At 48.6% G+C, this 23,864-nt stretch overlaps 1 protein-coding gene across 1 annotated transcript; it reads left to right on the top strand.

The window, feature by feature from the left end:
• Positions 1-923: 923 nt before the first annotated feature.
• On the top strand, positions 924-23,864 carry si:dkey-1d7.3 (transmembrane protein 132D). The gene is made up of 9 exons (XM_067258702.1): positions 924-1,098; positions 6,320-7,223; positions 12,819-12,965; positions 14,631-14,802; positions 16,104-16,247; positions 16,779-16,987; positions 18,064-18,358; positions 18,605-18,796; positions 22,402-23,864. The coding sequence occupies exons 1-9, from the start codon at positions 924-926 to the stop codon at positions 23,803-23,805; spliced, it is 3,642 nt and encodes a 1,213-aa protein (XP_067114803.1). The 3' UTR covers positions 23,806-23,864.

Here is a 23,864-nt window from a genome sequence, read left to right as displayed (position 1 = left end):
AAGAGAGAAAGATTAAACTCATATATCTCTGCAACTTGGCTCCCGTGCCTCTCTAACCTCCCAGGCCCCCATCCCCCCCTCTCCTGATGAGCCAAGGCTTCGAGGGGAGCGGGGTGGAGGAGGGGGGTATAAAGCTGTTTAACATTCTCTCCGTCTGTGACCTGCTCATCTCTACCGCTCTCTCTCCTCATCCAACCCCCTCCGTAGAGAGGAGAGAGAGAGAGAGAGAGGGGGATGGAGGGAGGGAGGGAGGGAGGGGGAGAGAGAGAGAGAGAGAGAGAGAGAGAGAGAGAGAGAGAGAGAGAGAGAGAGAGAGAGAGAGAAAGAGAGAGAGGGAGGGAGAGAGAGAGAGACGGAGGAGGCATTCACATTTCCTGTTGGCCATTTTGATGAATATTTCACAAGTTTTAATGGTGCGGTTCGAAACCACCAGCATCACCTTGATCACCCCTGGCTCCGCAGCAGTGCTCATTGGCCTTGACACTGCTTTTGATACCGTTTGGATGATACTCGATGTGGAGATTGGAAAACCTCACAGATCTTTTTTTTTTCCCGCTTGAATCAAGGAAGGTCGTGCCCGTGAACATGGGTCAGACAAAAAAAAAGGATTGAGAGGGAAAATAAGTGTACGTGTGATAATATGAGAGCGCCCACAGGGGCGAAACGTAAACTGTGTGGATGAAAGACATAACCTGACTTGAGTAGAGCATCCCTGCACAGGTAAGGGTCGAAAAAACAACCAGAGGGTTTACAGTACTGAGTACACTTCTAACGCTGCCCATCAGAATGACCCACCTGCGTGGCACTGGGAGTCTAATCTAACCTGTTGTTTGGCCTCTGAAAGCAGAGCGCCTTCTGGGAGGACATTCAACGTGGCCTGTAACTCATCCCGGGCCCCCCCGCCAGGAGGGGAGCTCATACGTATGGCGGCCACGCTCCGACGAGCACATTCATTTGTCACGCGGCGGCGGAGCGCTTCTGACGCGGGGAGAGAAGGCGACTGGGCCATTCGTCTTTGTCTGAGCCGCTCCGAGCGGGACATGTCCGTGGGGCATCGCCTCTCTGCTCTGCTGGAGAGCGGCAGGAGGGCTCAGAGCCGTTGTGGACTGACCGGGTGACTCGACCGCTGACTGGGATTGGAAGGATGGCCGCTGCGGGATGAGAAAAACGGGTTCTAGTTGTCCTCGTGAAACCCAAATAAGCCGCTCTGGGAGTTGAAATAACAGTCAGCTCGGCGTGCAGGGAATACCTTTCGAGGCTCTTCTCCTCAGCTGGGTTTCTGGACAAAAAACCGACGACACTACATCCGATAATCCTTTCCAGCACCCTTTGTAGTACAGCGCAATGTTCATTACAAACACCTGTCGAGACCACACCAGTCTCATGCCTTCCTTGACTTCCCAAGCTTGACAGAGGCCCATCTCATCATCATTTAGCTAATCGAGAGCAGTGCAGAAGAACATTATGCTGCGCCACAGGAGTTCAATGTCAGCCTTCGAAGAGGAATGATTGCCGGCAAAGGTCAAAAGAGCAGCTCATCATCAAATGGCCCCTGTCATCAAAGATGGTCCACGGGCTTGTTTCCAATGGATCATCCAGATGGGAAGTTCTTCAATGGACTCTTCAATCTCCAAGAGTCGAAGGGTGCGTGCGAGTTTAATTCCTATGTGTGGTACAAACTGTTTTAGTTCCAGTATTACTCAAATACTGTTTGAGTTCGTAATCCTTCTTATTATACTACCACTAATTCGAATTGGAAACAACTCGCTAATTCGTTCTGAGGCTGGCATCAAAGGGAAAAAAGGTACGTTGCATTGTTCAAGAGGGGAAACGTAGAGGTCAAACAACAGCTTCAAATACATGCTACTCTTCTCCTCTCATTTAGAACCATGCTGTTGAACCCTCTCATCTTGGCTCTCCTCCTCTTCTCAATTTTGGGGCATGATGACAATTACTCCCACCCCTCGGATCATCTGCCTGAACAGCTTGAGTCATTATCCAGCTTCCTGTTTTTACCGGAAGTACCATTAACAGGTCAGAGCTGGGGGTGAACATGGTTGACCCCCTTTGGTTGACCTCCAAAACCTTTCCTCCACCTGCTGCTTCGTTTATCCAGGTCAGAGTCCTGGCTCTGCAGTCCCCCCCCCCCCCCCCCCCCCTCCATGTTGTCCCGTCCGCTAATCGCAGTGACAGGTTGCATGTTTGCAGTGGCACAGCTATGATCTGGAAGCCTTCCCAGACACGACGCTGGCCAACGCCTGCATTTCCCCCTGCTTAATTAATCACACAGAGACCGACAACAACAAAAATCCCCTAACTGCTCAAATGAAAGCGCAACTGCTACAAAGGCTCCACCAGGGTTTATTTGGTCATAAAGGAAGTCATTTTACAATGCTAAACCCACATCACACCAGTAGGCCCACTGTGAATGATAAAAACTCCCTTTATAGATCTTTTGTTAGAACCTTCCGCTCCCTATTCCTCCATCTTTTCCCCCCTCGTCTAGCACTACTTAACTGTCTCTTAAGACACATTCATTTTAATCCGAGACTGCTGTCAGGCTGGGATGTTTATTTGCAAATGAGTCTAGCGTAAAGCTGCCACCTTGGCACTCGAACCAGCCGCCATTAAAAGCCGGATGCGCCGAAGTGCAGGGTGGCACAGGCTCAGAGCCCATGTTCTCTGTCAGCTGGCCGATTTATCTCCGACATAAAGTGTTGTTGACGCAGGTGTCCTTGCGCAGACAAACAGCAGCACGGCCACCGAATGGAGGGGCAATGGAGGGCCAATCGGAGCCCGCGGCGAAGGTGTCAAAGGCAAGACAAGGACATTTGCGCCCACCCGCTCGGCTCATTAAACCCTGTAGGTGTTCTGTAAATTTGATGTCAGCAGTGACATGCTCTCCTGGTGTGGATCCAATGGATGACACAGCGTTGATGAGCCATAACCTCACCTCTGTACTCGGCCCAAAAAGTGCTCATCTCATCATCTCTTCTATACCCCTGTTGGCACCCAGCCATGAGACAGTATATGGCATCCTGGTTCACACTCCTCAGTCCCACTCAATGCACCCAGTCATTCGATAGGTCAATTCAACAATTGGACAGTTACAGAGAGATGCTCGTTAAACAGTTAAACAAATGAAACGACAACAGGAGGCGGTCTAATGAGCCGGAAGGAAACGATGCAAGAATTAATTTGTGACACATAGTTATCGAGATACCTCAAAGACTGTGGCTCGAGATACCGCAAAGATTGTGGCTCGAGATACCGCAAATACTGCGGCCTTTGTTCAAGGGTTTTACTTTTATTACTTGTATTATTGTTTTTATTGATTTTATGTAAAGCACCTTGAGCTGCAATTATTGTATGAAATGTGCTATATAAATAAAGTCTTATTATTATTATTGTTTTGAAGGCTACTGTACAGATATTTATGTAGATAATCAGGCAATTAAATTCATATTAAATTAACGAGAACCAACTTCTTTTTCCGATCTATAAAGATATGGACAACAGCAGCTGTGTGATAAGGTAAAGTCCTGTTCTCTAGTCTCCTAGAAACCTCTCTAAATTGATGTAGGCCCTACTGCCACGTGACTGAATGAAGGTATAATGCAGAAAATAGTTAGTCGATTCAGCCTTAATCACCTTGAATTCTGCCTCTATCACATATTGTATTAAAAGAGGAAGGGCCTGAACATTAGGCACTTCACTATTGAGGCATTACATAATGCATATCAGCCTTAAATGCTCTGCCTACTTGGTCTCTTCACCCACGGAGATTACGCACGAGTCGCTAATCGGACCAAAGGATGGTCCCAACTGATGTTTCCAACTCATTCATATGCACAAGGACAGGGCAGCTCTACATGTTGCGCGTCATACAATTTACTTTTACGTTTTTTTCTTTACGCATGCATGGAACATAAGCAACCAGAAAACGATATTTGGCATCGTTTTTAAAACTATTTAAAGTGGTTTCATACAAATAAACGATACCGAAAAACAGGACAAGGAGAGGGTAAAATGGATAACGAAGCGTCCGAACCCAGGCAAAAGTGATTTTCTTTTTCGAGCGTCCCGCTGTATCCGAGATTAATGAGAGCACTTGGCAGCAACAAGATATACATGTTTATTTTCCAGCCATGTCTGTCAATTGAGTGCAACAAGTTTGTTTTGCGTCTGCATTTGTGGATTACCTAAATGTGCAAGTTTGTCAAGATGACAGCCCGCCAAGACTGTTCTCTGCATGGGGTATTCCCAACAGTCATAGCAGTCGTTTTCACTCTTCTGACTCTAGGTAAGACTGATAGGTGAAAAATGCTATCAACAGCTATTCAGTTTACCTTTTATACAATTCTGTCCACATGTTTAAAGTTATGCTCCGATATTCTAGTAGAAAAGTCATCAATATGAAACAATTTAAATCAGATCAAAACGTATGACAATGTGAGGTGATTGACATGGTCAGAATATTCATATAGTTTACAGTATAAAGTAACAGTGCGAACATTCCCCGGACTGACCCACTTTTATTAAGTGAAAGAATATGTCACAACATAGCCTATACAAAGGCTCATGATGATAACCAACCAACCATCTGTTATCTGAAACACAACATTCAGTCTTTAGTACTTTAATTATTTGATATGACACATGTTGTATGTGTCAGACAATCAGAATAGATAACACAATTGAAATGTTAACCCCCATAGAACAGCAAAATAAGATATAAATCCACATCTTCTTGACCTAATGTGGTTTTCATACTGTACGTCAATACCAATTCATTATCTGTCACTTGTTTCAGCTTCTGACTAGGACCAGCCCTAACCTACCCTTGCATAGTACTGTGGGTCAAGTCTTTTGCGGATGGGAACTATTTCTCCACCTTGCAGAGTCAATGAACCATTTAATGGGGTGCTGCATTAACACACAAGGGCTCCCTACTAAAGTATAGAGAGGGCTGGTTCATTATGTGCTGTTGGACTGAGGGTGCTGGATATGCTGGCCGGGGGATAAAGGAAATATTCATCAGTAGGATTAGTCTGCAGCTCAGAGAAGCAGGGATGTGTTTGTTTCGAGATAACCTGCAAAATGGATGAAGCCAAGCTGTCTGTCTTGGCTTGATAAAGATTTCAGACCTCTGTATGAAGATAAAGTGTAATTGTTTGTGTGTGTGTGTGTGTGTGTTAGGTCTAGGCGATTGTGTGCTTTCTCATCCCCATGTGGGCATTGTTGTGCATGTTGTTAATGCTTGTCTAAATAGAAATCACATTTGTGTAGCTTTGCACATGAATATTCATGAGTTGATTTTTCTCTGTTTTCTTTGCTCACTGAAAAGTATTTCAAGTTTAGACTTAGTTCCTATCTGGCCTGCAGTGAATGAAATAAGTTAGATGAGCATTAATATTTTGGTGGTTTATTCACAAAATCTCTTCCAACCACTTAATTATCATTAACCTTTTGAGTAGGAGAACCATAAAGATCAGAGTTCGAGTCAGCAATTGATATTGTTACAGTAGCTTCCACCCACAATTACCACGATCGATACATGTTCTCTGTTTATCAGTCAGCGTGTATCCCACCAAGTGTCAGGATTCTGTAGAAACACTGAACTGGAGCTCTCGCGTTGAAGTGGATCATTATACACTTGTAGAATGAGCGTCTGAGCCAAGATCATCACTGGATTCGGAGAACCCACTCTCAGGTGTCAGACTCAACCCGTGGAACGTCTTTTGACAAATTACTTCAAAGACGCGTGGCGCACGTCAAGATCAACCTTCCAATTCCAATGGTGCACTTTAGATCTGACTGGCGAATGGGTGGGGAGACACTCAAAGGTCTGTCGGGACAGAAAGGTTAAGTGTCTTCACCTGGAGACAATGAGATCTGAGCTGACACATGGTTTCCGGTCGGGGAATCTCATCCATTTAAAGCTCAGAATGATGAAACGTTCTCCTTTTCCTCGGAGATTTGCGGAGATATTATTCGGGGGATAGGCCTCACTTGCTGCATGAAGGTGTTTCAGTGTGTTTGTCAGAGAGGGCCAAAAGGAAAGAGGCTGTTGATGTGATGCTGGTTATGTCTGAAGTCTGTTTTTAATATGACCAAGAGTGGAAGTCTGAGGTTTTCGGTAGGGTCTGACGTCATCATCCTGTCCTGAAACGTGCTTTCATCTCTCTTTAATTTCTTCTGATCATCCACCGAATCCACTGTGACCAATGCTTTGATATCCATAACACGATTTATCAGGACCAGGTGTTTAATGTGTTTGACGAGTGAAACTAATATCCTTATTGTCGCCACTGTTTAGGAACAGAATGCCAGGTGTTGGAAGACACCAGGAACCTCGGGCCTGTCCCTCTCTATCCCACCGTGGGCTTCCAGGTACTCAACGTGGACCACCTGCTGCTGAGGGACAACAGCCAGGGGCTTCTGGGAAACTCGAGCCTGCAGGCCCAGAGACAGGCTTTCCTGGTCACCTCCTCCGGGGCTGGCCTGCTGCCCCCGGCTGTCAATGCCAGCTACGGGCCTCTCACCGCACACAGAAACATCCCCACGGACCTGCTCCTGAGTGGCCGGCGGATCCTGCCAGTCCTCCTGGCCCGCCAAGTCCGCTCCTCCGCCCCCATCGTTAGAATCCTCTTCCACCTGCCCACGGGGAGGGACATCGGCGGGGCTGTCCGTGCAGAGGAAGAGGAACAGAGGGGGGGTGGGAGGAAGGGGGGTGCTGCCGGGGTGGATGGAGCGTACTGTGTGACTGCCTATGCCTTCTGGCAAACCCGCGAAGTGCGTGGAGCTTGTCTGGTCTCCCCCAGGGGTTTCTGTGTGGCCCAGCTGAAGCCGGAACCAGCCTGGTTCAGCCCGGCCAGCCGCTCCGCCTCCAGCAGGGAGAGAGGAGTGGGGGAGGCCCAGGGTAACCCTGTGGAGGTCTACTTCCAGAGCCGCAAGGACCAAACGGGTCAGTGTGTGCCCCAGGATAGCCTGCAGAGGGTGGGCTTGGGGAGGGGAGTGCCTCAGGGCTCTGGAACCCCCATGAGAAGGATAGGGAGTGTCAACCTCCTGAAGGCTCCGCCGGGGAACCCCACATTCTTTCGTCTGAGGTTAGGGGGCGCTGTGGTGGTCCAGACCTCCTCCAAGCCCCTGAAAACCACCGACGTGGCCACGTTCTACGTGTTCCTGTCCAGCGCTTCAGCCATTGAAAGCTTCACCCTCAGGTAAGAACTCCTGTGGATGTAATGGAGCAATGCCAGACTAAAAGCTCTCACCGACTTCCCCAGTATCAACTGTACCTCACTGTGGCATAAATATGAGGATGAGCCAAACATACCCTTAGTCTGTCACGAGTCTTGGAAAAGACGGACAGTATTCCAGTTGCTACTCTCATGCACAGTAGGGCTCTCGTTCATGACTTTGGAGGACTATTGGTGAACTCGACAGTCAATGCTGCAGTAGTGTAATGGCAGGTCTTATCCCTGTCTACCCCTCTAATACAACGGCACACACCGGTGTCCCCGTGAATGAGAGCACAAACAACATCAAGTAATTGGGGTTTTGGTCTGGATTATTTGTGATTCTCAGAATATAACACTAATGCAGAGTATTCCCGTTCCTGGGAAGGGGGATTTTAATGCCAGGGGCATGAGGTTCGGTTTCATGGGCTGGGCAAGAGTTTAGGCCAAGGGCATTTTAGCTCTCCTAATCAACTGCCCCCCCCCCCCCCCCCCCCTTCATGTATAAGAAAAGATACATCATGAAGGATAAGTTTCATGCATTTAAATGTTGACTTGGAATTCCACAAAGGCCATGCAAAGGGATGCTTGAATTGTGGCATCGCTAGATATTACCTGGAAGTTCTGCTCCTGACACTGATTACAGAGGTGCCATGCCCCCTTACTGTCGGGCGAGTTCACTCCTCTGACTTGGGGAGTTGTTGAAAGCACTCTTCCAAAGACAGGGAAATAATTGGGAAATTATTTGGCAGCCTTCATATCTTAACATCCCATTAACGTTTGTACAGGGATCTCTGGATATTTCCCTCATAAATTATGCATTGAATTAATGGAGCAGGAAAACAAATAAGTAACAACTGCCTGAATCCTTTGGGGAAAAAAGGAACTTATTACACAGGCAGCTCTATCACGCCAAAACATTCCATTCAATCTGTTTTGCAAAGTTGTTGCGCGCTTGCCTTGGTTGCACATCACAAGACAGAGTAAAAATGGGTTTTTATTTGAAATGTTTTAGATCAGCCTAAATTGTTTAAATCCTGGACATTTTTATAGTCGTGGGGTAGCTTGGAGTTTTACTTAAAACTCAACAGATTAGGTCAATCAGAAGAGTATTTTGCAATCAAGTGATGTAAGATGCCGAAAGATAACCTACATAAAAGATGACTTTGTCGCAGCCTTTGGCTGTGTGCCCAGTTATTTACTAAATTAATCTGGAGTCCTTCGCTACCCTGGGATATCAGAATTACACCGACCCTGACCTGGTTGGCAGCATTTTGGAGGAATGAAAAAAAGTTGGCATGGGCCTCAATCCCTTTGGCATTTGTCCGTTCATTGTGTTGTTTTCAAGATGTGAAGTACCGCCGTGCTGTAGCTTCTCAAATCCACTGGTGAGCCCCTGAAACCGCTTCACTCGAGTCCCACTGCCAGTCCCTTCAATCCTCCCCCAGATCAGGCCCGGGGATGGGACTTGAGCCCATCGTTCAAGTCGTAGTGGAGCCCAGCCCGGCACGACCCTCCATGCCTGGGCTAAGAGATTGATTCTTCCTGGGGGAAAAAATCCCTGCTCCACTTCAGTCCTGGGTCCAAGATTGAGTCCAGACCCCTAGGGTTAGGCCAGATAATCCATGGCCTGATTGAAAATGATTCGAGAGGTTAACCCTTTGGGAAAAGGATGATCTGGCAAGGGTTCCATTAACCGTGAGGGCAGAGGATTGTGTATGTGTGTGTGCGTGTGTGTGTGAGTTGGTGGGTCAGTTTGTCTGTTTGAAGTTAGATACTCTTGGAAGTTGATGGCAATTTTCAACTTTCTGTTGTAACCAGCCATTCAGTAGTTTGAACATTTGATCACTGTAAAGGATGTGTCATATTCTGATATAAAAAAGGCTCCATTGATGACTCAGGGACATTTAGTTGAACTTATGCCTTCTATTCATTCTCATTTATTCTTTCTTTCATATGACTTGACAATGGCATTCAAACACAGTCTGACCACTTACAAAAGAAAATAATACAGGCTAAAAGTCCTTCTCAACACATCATCATTTTCATGTTTAATCCCCTGGGATAAAATATACATAAATATAAGCTTTTCCACAGTGGGTTCTTAAACTTATCTGTGGTCGGTGTGTTGAGGTTCAAAAGAGCTATGAAGACTGTTGGACTGGTCAACCAGGGTTGTCTGCTAGTCCTACCAGGTTTAGGAGAAGTTAACTTGTAACTCCACAGACACCGACACTCTAATCTATGGAAATAAGTTGTCTGTATTTGTCCTCGGCTGCAAGAATGGCCAAATTAGCTGGGAGGGAAACGACTGTAGCATGCAGTTCATTTTCCACAAGTCATTTCTTATCCCCTGGAGGATCGTGGATAACACAGAGAATGCTGCAGGCAAAGCTATTTTTATCTGCCAAAATATGATTGGTCCCAAGAAATAATACTTTGTAAAAAATCCAGCCAGGAGGATTTCCGGCATGAGTCTGAAAGCTGCAATTTAGCAGATGAATTTACGGCACATTCAGTGGGTTTGTGGGAGCTTATTAGTTGAAAGCCTTTTCAGAGCTAAACGGACAATAAAGATGGGAGATGAAGTCCAGCAAATCACCAAGCGGTGATATATAGATAGTGGACGGCCAATTTTCCTTCACATTTTTGTACCCCATTCACAAGTATATATTCATTTAACAAATGAGCCATCATTCGCTCATCTCCCTTCCATCCCGCCTTCTCATCCTTCAGACCGTTACCTCATCGCTGCTGAAACGACGTCTTCACCCTGTCGTGTTCCTGCTCTGCTTTCATCTGATGTTGGTCGGAGACGTGTCTGTTTGTGCTGCTGCTTTATCTGATACCTCTGAGATCGCAGAGCTTCTCGTTTGTCAGGGCATCACAGCATGAGGCGAAGACACCACTACCCAGGCATGATAGACTCTAGGCTGGCTCTGCTTCTACACCGTGTGTGTTTGTGTGGATCTGATTCTTGACCCTGACCCTTTCCTATGCAGGTACTATTGATCAACTGTTTGCTGTCAGCGCACACAGTGTTTGTGTGGATCTGGGTGTTTGTGAAAGGTGTGTCTGGGTGAGTGTGTGTGTGGGCGTGCGTGTGTGTGTGGGCGTGCGTGTGTGTGTGGGCGTGCGCGTGTGTGTGTAAAGTTTGAATTCTGCCCCCTACACTACCTTTCCATTGAAAACATCTGTGTGTCCATAGACTATTCGTTGCCTATAAGGGCTCTCACCTACTAGTAGGTGAAACAGTCCTACTAGTAGTTGAAACACTCTGATCAGAGTGTTTTCTCCACTAATACCATTGACTAACACTGACATTGACCTCATGGATTTCTTTAGTCCATGTTGGGCTGTCAAACATGTAGTATGTGTAGTTTGAAGCACAAATGATAACATAGATGTGTGTATGTATATCCCTCTGCATGAGATCTCATCTAAATTTGTATGCAATGCCTGTAAAAGGCATCAGTGATTCCTGTCGTGATTTAATCATACTTTCTAAAAAACTGCTTTTAATTACAATATATTTCACTGCTCACAGGTGTTTTTGCAACAACACAGAACACTCAGAATTGATGATCGAACATTTACTGCTGTGACATACAGTATCATTACAGTACTTCATGTCTGCCATCCATGCACATACAGTTTCAGTGCAATGTCAAATGATGTTACTGTAATACTCCTCCTCTACCTCCGCCGTATCTACTTGGCAGTTATATATTTTATTTCCCTCATTCCCAATGCTAAGCCTGTACTGAACCTTTATTTGGTTAGGAAGACACACTGATATCAAATCTGCTTGTGGAAGCCAACCAGGCTCTGGCTTCTGGCTCCGCTGCCTTGCTCTTCAGCCCTCTCTCACCCACACTCCAACAGGTTCCCATCTACAGCCTCTCTGTCTGACTCGTTTCTGCCTCCCCTCCCCTCAAACCCTCTCCTCTCCCTTCCCTTCCTCTCCCCTCCTCTCCCCTCCCCTCAAACCCCCTCCTCTACTCTCCCCTCCTCTCCTCCCCTCCCCTCCCCTCCCCTCAAACCCCCTCCTCTCCCCTACCCTTAAACCCCCTCCTCTACTCTCCTCCCCTCCCCTCCCCTCCCCTCCCCTCCCCTCAAACCCCCTCCCCTCAAACCCCCTCCACTCCTCTCCCCTCCCCTCAAACCCCCTCCTCTACTCTCCCCTCCTCCCCTCCCCTCCCCTCTTCCTCTCTCCTCTCCTCTCCCCTCCCCTCCTCTCCTCTCTCCTCCTCTCCTCTCCCCTCCCCTCCCCTCAAACCCCCTCCCCTCCCCTCAAACCCCCTCCCCTCTTCCTCTCTCCTCTCCCCTCCCCTCTTCCTCTCTCCTCTCCTCTCCTCTCCCCTCCCCTCCCCTCCCCTCCCCTCCCCTCCCCTCCCCTCCCCTCCCCTCCCCTCCCCTCCCCTCCCCTCCCCTCCCCTCCCCTCCCCTCCTCTCTCCTCCTCTCCCCTCCCCTCCCCTCCCCTCCCCTCCCCTCCCCTCCCCTCCCCTCCCCTCCCCTCCCCTCCCCTCCCCTCCCCTCCCCTCCCCTCCTCTCTCCTCCTCTCCCCTCCCCTCCCCTCCCCTCTTCCTCTCTCCTCTCCACTCGCCTCCACACCACACTCCCCTCCCCAAGCTTTGCGTTTGCCGGTGGTGCACAGACGAGCCGTCTGCCCTTTGGATCAATAAGAGAGAAAGGGGGAGCCGCGGTGGTCCAGGCAGAGAGCGTGGTCCGGTCTGAGGACAGCATGGCGGGGGGGCTGGTGGCACAGCTGGAACTGTTCCCAGGAGGGAGAGCACGGGATTAGGACCACAGCTGGCCTGGTTTAGTCGATCATTCATGAGCAAGCACTCGGTTTGAGAAGAGACACGGGGTCGTGAGGAGATCAAAAACATGCACAGGACAACATGTACATTCTATTGGGTTTGTGTTGTCGTGTACAGAATTCGGCAGATATGTACAGCATTCGGCAGATATTAAAGTAAGATGTGGAAGCTTTCGGTAGCATGCTTCCACTGACTCCTGGTGCAGTTAGAGACCTGTTGACAGTCATTCATCTCCATGACAAGGGCTATGCCAGAGTCCTAACCCAGCTAAGGTGGACCAGTCTGGGGCAAGAGTCTGGGGACTGTGCTTCTCCACAGGAGGAGCAACGGAGGTTAAACCAGGTTAAAACGAACACTGGTCCCAGCACTCATAGCAAAGGAGATAGTGAGATGCGATAGTGACACCGAGACAGTGTTCATCCATTTTGCTGGCCAATACATGACGAAGGATGTGACATCTGTGTTTGTGTATGCGTGTGCAGCCTTCTGACAGGGAGTCAGGTGGCTGAGCGGTTAGAGAATCGGGCTACTAATCAGAAGGTTGCCGGTTCGATTCCCGGATGTGCAAATGACGCTGTGTCCTTGGGCAAGGCACTTCACCCTACTTTCCTCGGGTGAATGTCCCTGTACTTACTGTAAGTCGCTCTGGATAAGAGCGTCTGCTAAATAACTAAATGTAAATGTATGCCGACTCTGCGTGTGTTTGTTTGTGTGGTGTTGTTGTTGACGTTTCTGTTGTTGTTGTTGTTTTTGCAGAGCCACTGTGAGGAAAGGCCTCTCCTTCAGCAGGGCCAGGCCAAGCGACTCGTCCTTGTGGGATATTGTCCTGGAGCCTGGCAAAGGGGCGGCCCTCAACACAATCTCCGTGGTGTGTCTGAGGAAGGTAGCCATCACTGGAAAAAGGTGAATCCACTGAATGTATGTATGGCATGTGTGTATACTGCATGTATGTGTGTGTGCCAGTGGACTACGTGAACAGTATTTATTTGTGTTTGTTCGTGTGTGAGTATGCAAACTTTCAGAGTGAGTATTAACTACTGGTTTTGCACATCCCACTCAATTTCGCTAATGCTGAAACCTTTTGATTGATAGATACATTTGGGCAGGCCATTAGTTTTCCTGCAGCGAGACTTTAGACAACCCTCTTAAATATTTAAGAGAGGCTTCCTGTCACTTTATCACTCATATGGTTACGGGGAGGTTATTAATGAGAACACGCTGAGAACAGCCAGTTCTCACAGATCAACAGACTCGAATCCTCAGGAAGCACGGAGAACAGATTGCAAATCTAAGATTTTAAACCGTAGAAAAATACAGCAGCGATTCATTTGTTTTCTTGTGTGCTCCTGAGGAAGCAGCTGGCTTGACAGACTGTTGGCGTGCGTACGGGGGGACATCTTTATCTAGCTGTGATTAGGGGTCCAAGCAGAATTAAGGATGCAGTGGTTGCCTTTAAGAAAGGGAATTTCAATTCAACAACCCTATCTCTACGGACGCACAAATAAGGTTTCTTTTAGCATACAGCTAAGGCGTTGATTGTTGATATAAAAAGTTTGGAATGTGTCTCCTTTTAATCCCCTATCGTCCTGTCCCAGATTCCTTTTCACTATGTCCCTGCCTTATGTCTGTGTTTTTCTCTTGATCTATCTGACAATGTAGTCTGTGTTCCTAATCTCAAAGATGTTTTTGATTTTTGTTTTGAACAAGACCCTAAAACTGTAAATGTCACGTGGAAAATTGAGGGGAAAAAAGTCATAATCACAAATACGTTTTGTGACAATGAAAGACGCTGCAATCATTTCCGGTGTCAGACTTATTTTCAATTAATATGTTCGCACAGTCATAGCAAATTTGCTAGGCGCAGTATAATAAGGTGGTGTTTTCTAATGGCTTGTACCTTGCACATGGTACATTGTGTCTTGTACAGAAGAAACACTGTCAGAGACTAGAACCCCTCTTCTGCCCGGTAACCCCCTCACTTACTCCCTCTCACACACACACACACACACACACACACTCGCAAGCGCGTGTCCGACCCACTTATCCGTAATCATCCATAATCATGTCCCGTTATCCAGGCTTAAAAGCTCGCACGATCGGAGAGAGATTAGGAGTCCCGATATTTCAACTCCTGTCCGTGAGTTAACCAGTGAGCTCCCGAAGAAGGAGAACCAGGATTCATCCCCACATCCTCCCCCTTAACGCCTTGTCATCAGGATGGTGATAGGGCCACAGTTTATGGGCTACTACTCCCAAAGCCCACCCCGGATAAAGGGCTTTCCAGGAAATTGGGAATTTCCCTTCCCTTATCTCTGTCAGTCTTTCCACGAGTAATTGAAGGAGATTGTGGTGAGCATGAACAACAGAGGGCCCCTCCATCACCCCCCTCCCCTCCCCCCCGCACACACACACACACACACACACCCTCCTCAATCCGTTTTACAGTGGGAATGTAGGTAATAGCTACAGAATACATTTGTCAGCAGTTTCACTTTGGACCGTTCTGTGCGTGTTTGTGAGGATGCGACTGTAACCTGTAACTCTCTCTCTCTCTCCTTCTCTTTACAGGGGTCTGCTAGAGGTCTTACAGCTTGACTTTGAAACCAAAGATTTGACCGACCAATCAGAGAGCCAGGTAATCACGTGGCGTCTTGAGTTGCCAGGAAATGTGAAGGACGTTGGCATCATGAAAATCTATACCACCCAGAAAGACTACATTGGCCTGGCACCAATGGTCATGGTGAGCATATATAAACCAGAACAGCAGATGATGTGTGTGTGTGTGTGCGTCAGTGTGTGTGCGTCAGTGTGTGTGTGTGTGCGTCAGTGTGTGTGTGAGTGCGTCAGTGTGTGTGTGTGACTCCTTTCTCTCCCTGTTTGTGTGTGTTTTACTGGCATTAGTACCACCTGTTACAATCCTACAGAATCTCCAGCTTTGTTTGTTGATTCAAACTGCCCGGGACATGCAGTTAAGTCAACGCTGAGTGTACAATAAATCCACTTCCTTCCTGTTGTCATCTTGGCTGATGGTTTGGGGGGGGGGGGAGGCCTGGCGCATAAAGGCCCAATAAACAGTATAAATGATGCTGAGTGGCCTTGGGGGGGGGGGGGTTGCGGCAGGAGAGGTGGCCATGTGTTCGACGCGGCGGGGGGGCAGAGTTCCGAATCCACAGGCTTCCGCTGGCGATCACGTCGAGACCGTGGCTGGCACAGGTCGTCTCTCTCTCCCTCTCTCTCTCGCTCGCTGTTCATGAAATTGGTGTTTTGTGGAGAGGATGGGAGAGAGAAAAGATAAACGCCCTCTCTCCAGTAAGCACGGCGGCGACTGTAGTGTGTTAAATGGGGGTTCCGGTCGATGGCTTGGATGAGAGGCAGGTTATGTTTGCCTTTCACGTGGTTCGATACACGTGCGCTGTTTATCCTGCCGTGTACGGAACTTAAGAAGAGGAATGAAGTCGAGTCGACGAAGGTTTCTCGGGCCGCGGCGGAATGTACTCACGCCACGCGGTCTTTCACATCGCACAGAGGAGGGGTTTGGGTGTGTTTGTCCTGCCCCATGCCCTGTCGGCGATTCGGTTGGTTGCGGAGCCGTAACTGGAACACGTCCTTTCGTAAATGCGGTCAGCAGCTGTCACTGGGCTGGGTTCAGGACAGGAGGCAGCTGTACAACATCTGTTGACGGCAGCGCTCAAGATAAATAAATACTCTGGTAGTGTGGTCGACAGTGCCACTCCGCCCCGTACTTCCTAGATTAGAGCGAGTTTATTAGAGAGTATCGTGGTGAAAAGACTTTTAAATCCATCCAGAGAGAGAGGGTTTAAGCTCCACAAGAGAGGACTTATCGCCCCCAGATCAAGGGTGACATTGGGTTCCACCGGGTTCCACTGTGACATCGGGTCCCACTGTTTTTGGAAATGTAAAGGGTGCAACGGAACAACATCTTTTATTGGCGAGGTGTGTGTGGTGTGTATGCAAGTGTGTTTTTCAATGCTGACACGTTCCCTATCCCCCCCCCTCCCCCCCCCCCCTCTCCCCATGCAGAGTGGGGATCTTCTTAACACAGCCGTTCTGACGGGTAAAATGGCGTCCGTTCCTGTTAAGATCCTGGCCGTGGAAGCCGGCGGCTCAGTCACTGACGTCACCAACTACACCAGCTGCGCTACCACACAGGAGGACATCCTCAAGGTGCAGACACACACAGGCACACGCACGCACGCATAAAAACAACACGTCTCTCTCTCTCTCTATGTCCCTCTACTTCTTTGCTTTATTCCCTTGTTTACGGCTCTCCAGTGAACTGCCTCTGAGGGCGGCCTCTGAAGCCGTTTGTTAAGATAAGTGAGGCAGTTAGAGAGAGCCCCCCTGTGTTAAAGACGACACACAAACTGCTGGCTTGCACACCATTCCTCTGGCTGATTTGCCATTGTGGGACTCAGACCATTAAAGAGACCTTATTGCTTGTCAAAGTCGTTTCCCTGAGACCATGAGAACCTCAACCTGAAATGATGGACATGCCGTGAAAGAGGAAACACAATGGATAGCATGGGTTCTCTACTCTTGTTATGATTTACCCCCCGACTCTTACACGGCTGGAGCTGTTGACTGTCACCTCTCTCTTTCTCACTTTCTATTCTCTCTCTCTCTCTCTCTCTCTCTCTCTCTCTCTCTCTCCATCCCCCCCCCCCCTCTCTCCCTCTCTCTCTCTCTCTCTCTCAGGTGTCGGAGCGCTGTGACTATGTGTACGTGAACGGGAAGGAGACGAGGGGGAGAATGAAGATGCTCCTCAACTTCACCTACAGCTACCTGAGCGCCCAGCTGGAGATGAGTGTGTGGATGCCCCGCCTGCCCCTGCTCATCGACGTGGGCGACCCCGAGCTCAGCCAGATCAAGGGCTGGAGGGTGCCCGTCGCCGCCGGCAGCAGGAGGTAGAAATCTTCCCTAAACCTGCCAACAATGTTGCCGTCTGTTTAACCCCTGTCAGAATCTCTGTATATAGAGAGGAACTGCTCCAAAAGAAAGTTTTTCGTTACTAGACTGGAATTTGGCACAGTCCTACACTTTTCTGATAAATAGCTCGGGAGATTTCCTTTGCTTTGAGCGCCCTTTTCAGTTAAATGTCAGTCCTGGAAACCGTGAGACGTGAAAGTGCACAACAAATCCTTCAAAAGCCTCCATACAGTGGCGAAGCAATGAAATCTAGGAAAAGTACAGGAAGAAGAGGAAAAAAACTGCAAATTCCCCCCCCCAAAAAAAAAAATTAGGAAAGGTTTATGTCCAAAGCCATACAAGCTTCAGCTAAAGACCATAAACAAAATATGTGGCTTTGTTTACTGGACTCGGATAAAAGAATAGCACAAACACAATTCAGTAAGCAGATAGATGGAAGAAGTACAAGCAGAAGAGGTAAGTAGGTTATACAGCGCCACGCGAGAACGGAGGGAGGGGAGTCTGAAATCCCTCAGCTTAGCATTGGGCAAACCTTGCTTAATGTATATTACAAAGAATGATGGACAACAACCCTAGTCCTAATCTATACTCACATCTAGGTTAGTTACATTAGTAGAGGATTCCTCGTGGCGGAAACCAGGGAATGAGACTAGCCCTCAGGCAGAATATTATTGGGGTCATTCAATACTGACAGTAATGTTGTTGGCTCTCATTCGATAGTGTTGGACAGCCAAGGGGTGTAGTTGCGTTACATTACTGATGTAAGTCCTGAGGGCTAAGCGGCGGAATTGCTAGACCAGTGGTTCTCAACCCTAACCCTCAAGTACCCCCTGTCCTGCATGTTTTAGATGTTTCCCTGCTCCAACACACCTGAATCAAATGAATGGGTCGTTATCTAGTTATGCAGAAGCCTGTTAACGACCATTCATTTGAATCAGGTGTTTTGGAGCAGGGAAATATCTAAAACAGTGCTAGAGGGCCGTGAAAACGGAATTCCGTAAAAATGTGTAATTGAAAACTTGGTGTTTTGGGTGTGTGTGCGCGTGTGTGTCAGGGCGACCTGGGACAGCGAGGAAGAGGAGGAGATGAGGAAGGGCAGAGGCTGTATGCTGCAGTACCAGCACACCGTGCTCCGGGTGCTCACGCCCTTTGTGGCGGAGTCCTCCGACCCCGTGGCAGGCGCCCTCCCGGGCGGGGCGGCACCCCCGGAGTACTTCCTGGGCCCTGATTGGCAGGTGGACGTGACGAGGCAGGTGCAGTACTCTCTCAGGGTGACGGACCCGGCGGTGGCCCGGCTCCAGGCAGGCCCCGTGCTGCAGGGACGAGCCATGGGGATCACCACCATACAGGTGTGTGTGTGTGAGAGAGTGAGTGAGTGTGTGTGTGTGTGTGTATATGTGTCTGATGCATGCCCGTGTGTGTGTGTACTGTATGTGTTCTTGTGTATACATGTGTATGCACGCTGGTGTACGTGTCTGAGAGTGTGTGTGTGCAGGCGTACTGTTGGTGTTCTTGCGTGTGTACGTGTATGATGCATGCCTGTGTGTGTGTGTGTGCTGACACCTGTGTGTGTGTGTGTGTGTGTGTGTGTGCAGGTGCTGTCCCCTCTGTCAGCTTCAGTTCTGGCTGAGAGGAAGATCAAGGTGCTGGATGACAAAGTGAGTGTGACAGAGCTCGGGGTGCAGCTGGTCTCTGGACTCTCTCTGTCCCTCCAGCTCAGTCCAGGGAGCAACAGGGCCATCGTCGCCACGGCCACCACACAGGAGGTCATGACCAGCCCCAAACAGGTACCATTGCACACTTAACGGCAACCGGTAGCAACAACACACAGCAGTTAATTTGAGGTGGGAAAAACTCCAAGTAAAGTTGTGATGTACAGTGCCTTGCATAATGTTAGGGACCAAAAAATAGTCTTCTTTCATTTTTTCTGTGCTCCACATTTGTAATTAAACAATCCCCAAGAGTTTAAAATGCATTTCTTTGGGGTTTATATTCAAGGTTATTTTCATACATTTTGGTTCCAATGTGACCAGCTTTAATACATACCCCCCCCCCCCCCCCCCCCGCCTTCTCCCAAACATTACGGAGGGGACGGTGGGTGTAGGTTTCTGACAGGCAGACGGGCAGACGGGCAGACGGGCAGGCAGGCTGGCAGGCAGGCAGGCAGGCAGGCTGGCAGGCTGGCAGGCTGGCAGGCAGGCAGGCAGGCAGGCAGGCAGGCAGGCAGGCGGGCGGGCAGGCAGGCAGGCAGGCAGGCAGGCAGGCAGGCTGGCAGGCTGGCAGGCTGGCAGGCAGGCAGGCTGGCAGGCAGGCAGGTGGGCAGACGGGCAGGCAGGCAGGTAGGCCGACAGGCAGACAGAGGGTGGGCACACACATTTAAAAGCTCACAGATTAGTCTCTGGCTGCTTGCCCAGTCCAAAGCACTTACTCAAACAGTGGCAGAGGAAAGCCATTAGTCTCCAGCCACCATTGCAATAGTCCATCCAGTCTGTAGCGCTCCAGGCAGATAGCTTGCCCCAATCAATACTCAACTGGTCAGAAGTGAGCTGCCACACATGACCATTTGTTTCTATGATTAGCCCATAGTTAATGTATGACTCAGAGTTAGACCGGATGTATTTCACCTCAGAATATAGGTCGGGCCTGTAGCTCCAACTGATATCCATTTCGCTCAGGGATTGTGATGAGGACCGGTTCGGGGGTAATTATCCCTTCTAGTGCCCTCTGTTGGTGATGTTTTTTAGTTTGTTTTTTTCTTGCTCGATATGGACCCCCTGTGGTTAAATTCAATTATAATAAGCATTGTGTGGTGTGTGATACACCAGCCCTCTGAGTTAATTATAAAGAGATTGACATTGGCAATTTTTACAATACAACAAAAGAGATCGGGGGGATTAACTATCATGGCAACGGAATCCATACAGAGCAGCCATCTGAATTGTTGTGAATCCATTGGCCTCTTCCAAGGCTCTGGAGAGATGTTGATTCATCCCTGCATTGACACAAGCTCAAGGCAAGGGTTGTTTGGGATATATATATACAGTATGCTTGCATGCTAGTATATGGAAACACATTGACGTGCGCAGTGCATTATAATGTCTGTCAATCCGAATAGAGAAGACATCATCAATTTCTTTCTTATTGTTTGCACGACTGGCTTTTCATTTTCTTTTCCTTCCACAATCCAATCTTCCCTGCTCTCCCTTTCCCCTTTGTGTCTGTCTTCTCATCTCCCTCCGTTTCTCTCTCTTCCTTACGTCCTCTTTTTGAAAACCGTGCCTATATTTATCTCTGCGGCTCCGCGACTAAACGTCTCCTGTCCTGGAGGAAAACAAAGATCACTATCCACTACAATATCTACAAAGATACACAAACCACCTATAACATCCGTCTAGCAATGAGAGAATATTTCTCCAACATTATTACAGAAAATGCCAGAAATTCCAGAGTTCTTTTCTCCACCATTGACCAGCTGCTAAACACTGTCCCTGCCCCACCTCCATCCTCAGCAGTTAAATGTGAAGAGCTTGCTTTGTTCTTCAAGAACAAAATAACTTTGATCAGAGCGAGTATTATTAATAGTGGGGTCGAAACTGACATCAGTAGATTCTGCAACATAACCATGAGCACATTTACCTGTATCACACTTAGTGAACTTTCCAAAATTGTCAGCGAATCTAACTCCACAACCTCAGATATTGATCCTATACCCACAACATTCTTTAAGCGAGTGTTTGATAGTGTCTCAGGTCCGGTGCTAGAGATTATAAACACATCCCTTAGAACTGGCGTCTTCCCAGATGCCTTCAAAACAGCTGCTGTAAAGCCCCTATTAAAGAAACCCATATTGGATAACAGTCTACTTGCAAATTACAGACCAATATCAAACCTTCCATTTATTAGTAAAGTACTGGAAAATATATTTTTAGTCCAATTAAATTATTTTCTTGAAGTAAATAACATCCTGGAAGTCTCGCAGTCAGGTTTAAGGAAATATCACAGTACTGAAACTGCTCTCACCAAAATAATTAGCGACCTCAGACTAAACTCTGATGCAAATAAAGTCTCTATCCTTATCCTGTTAGATCTCAGTGCAGCATTTGATACAATTGATCACAACATCCTAATCAATAGACTGGAAAAGCTTATTGGGTTCACGGATAGTGTATTGAACTGGCTGAAATCATATATCACAGGAAGGAAGTTTTATGTTAGTTTAGGTGACCATAGGTCCAAGAAACATGAGAACTGCTACGGGGTTGCTCAAGCAAGCTGCTTAGGTCCATTACTTTTTTCTCTTTATATGTTACCACTCGGCGACATAATCAGAGAACATAACATAGATTTCCATAGCTATGCGGATGACACACACCTATATATATCCACTGAACCCAACGATGCAACGGCCATCAATTCCATTACCAACTGCCTGTTGGCAATAAACAAATGGATGAAAGTTAACTTTCTTAAATTAAATGAAGACAAAACCGAAGTCCTACTATGTGGCCCCAAATCCAAAAGAGAGATGCTTATTAAGAATCTTGGAGGCTTAACCCCCTGTCTTAAACCAGAGGTGACAATCCTGGACTCAGATTTGAATTTCAACTCTCACATAATAAAGTGACCAAAACAGCTTTCTTTCACCTGAGGAATATAGCAAAGGTACGACCATTCATAAACCAAAATGATGCAGAGAAGTTAATTCATGCTTTTATATCCAGCCGGCTGGACTACTGTAACGCACTTTTCACTGGTCTTCCCAAGAAAACCACTGAAAGACTACAGCTCATTCAAAATACTGCAGCTTTGGTTATTAAACAAAACTAAAAGGAGAGAACACATTAGTCCTGTCCTAGCTACTTTACACTGGCTCCCTGTTACCTTCAGAATTGACTTTAAGGTCCTTTTCCTCACATACAAAGCTCTACACGGACAAGGACCTAGCTACATTGCTAACTCCTTTATAAACTACACACCAGCTAGAACACTGCGATCATCAAATGCAGGCCTATTAGAGGTCACCAGAAGCAGTCATAAGAAGATTGGTGATTCGGCCTTTGTCAATTACGCCCCAAAACTATGGAACAAATTACCCATAAATATTAGGGAAGCAAACACTCGAAACATTTTTAAAAGACAGCTTAAAACCTACCTTTTTACCGAAGCATTTAAGTAATTTTATCTCAAAAGGGTTTTCCTACTTTTAAAGTTGTTTTCTCTCTTGAACAGAGATCTTATTGGGATTTTTATTTTTGTTTGAATTGTTTATCACTTGTATTATTGATTTTATGTAAAGCACCTTGAGCTACAATTCTTGTATGAAATGTGCTATATAAATAAAGTCTTACTTACTTACTTACTCTCTCTCTCTCTCCTCGTCTCGGCGTACCAGGAAGCCATGGTGAGCTGCTGGGTCCGCTTCAGCGACGGCTCCGTCGCCCCTCTGGACCTGTTCGACCGAGCCGGCTACTCCCTCGTCGTGACGTCGTCCGACGAGAGCGTGGTGGCCGTGCGACGGACCCCGCAGTCCGCCTTCGTGGTGGCGAACGGGGAGGGCCGGGGCCTGCTGGTGAGGGCGGAGCTCAGGATCGGCGAGGAGTGCCAGAAGTCCAAGAGGAAGAGCAAGCTGGCGGTCGGCGCCGGAGTCCTCAGGGTGGACTTCCAGAACAGCAGGAAGGCTGACGGCGGCGACGCTGACGGCGGCGACACTGCCTACGGCGGTGAGGTTTCCGAGGAAGAGCCCAGAGGGGTGACGCCGGCGACGCCGCGGGCTCGGACAGATCCGGGCGTGGACAGGCGTTTGTTCAGGAGCACGGTGTCCGAGACCAGCACTCTCACCACGAGGCCTGCCCAACAGGAGTTGGCGGGAGCGGGCACCAGCGTCGCCAGCAGCACTACCACGACCAGTGCCCCCCGCGTTCCCACAGGCAAGCCAGGCACTGCGAAGCCCCTTGTGACGAGCAGACCCCCGGGGACGGGCAGACCTGGTGTGGACAGAACCACAGGGAAGGGAAATGGACAGAGGAGAGACTGGGCCAATATGCTGGATAACCCAAACCCTCTCCCTAAGAAAGAGCTGCCCAAACCCGACCTGGCGCCTAAGAAGGAACAGCCCAAACCCAAGCCCCCCCTGGTGGTGGAGAGCGACCTAGTCCGAACATTCCGCTCCATGACGGATGTGGAGATAGGCATATACGCGCTGGTCGGGGTCTCCTGCGTGGCTATCTTTGCCTTCCTTCTCAACTGTGCCTCCTACAGGCTCTGCTTCAGGGGCCACAAGACCCCCGTCCAAGCCCCGGACCCCCGCGACCCCAAGGACCACAAGCACGACTGGGTCTGGCTGGGGTCCACGTCAGGCCAGGCGCAGTGTAACCCACCCCAGGCGTCCACCCTCAAGCGGGAGAGCCACCTCTCTGTGGAGTCTCACCGCTCCATCGACGGCCACCGTGGCCTGGAGGCCAGCCTGAGCACGGTGAGCACTGTCCCAGAGCGGACCGCCACCCTGGGCAGAAGGACCAGCTCCCAGACCCCCCTCGGGATGGACCCCATGGCCACCCGCTCAGCCACCCTGCTGGCCAAGCCCCAACGCAACGAGCCCCTCCACTCGCCGACCAGCAAGAGGAACCAAGTCCAGTTTACTACCTTCACCACTCTGGACATCAAGCACTTGGCAGCTCTGAAGAAGAACGGGGTGGACTTTAACTGGGCCAGTCAGGCCCAGGCCCAGGAAGAACCACCGCAGCATCTTCCGGACATGCCCTGGCCTGTTGTCAAGCCTCTGGGGGGTCTACAGTGAGGCCACACTTTGCTTGTGTGTGTGTGCGGTTTGTGCATGTGTCGGCGGGTGTGTTTTTG

The sequence above is a fragment of the Osmerus mordax genome, chromosome 20 (assembly GCF_038355195.1).
Source record: "Osmerus mordax isolate fOsmMor3 chromosome 20, fOsmMor3.pri, whole genome shotgun sequence".
Lineage (NCBI taxonomy): Eukaryota > Metazoa > Chordata > Actinopteri > Osmeriformes > Osmeridae > Osmerus > Osmerus mordax.
This window is presented reverse-complemented; position numbering and strand designations above follow the sequence as displayed.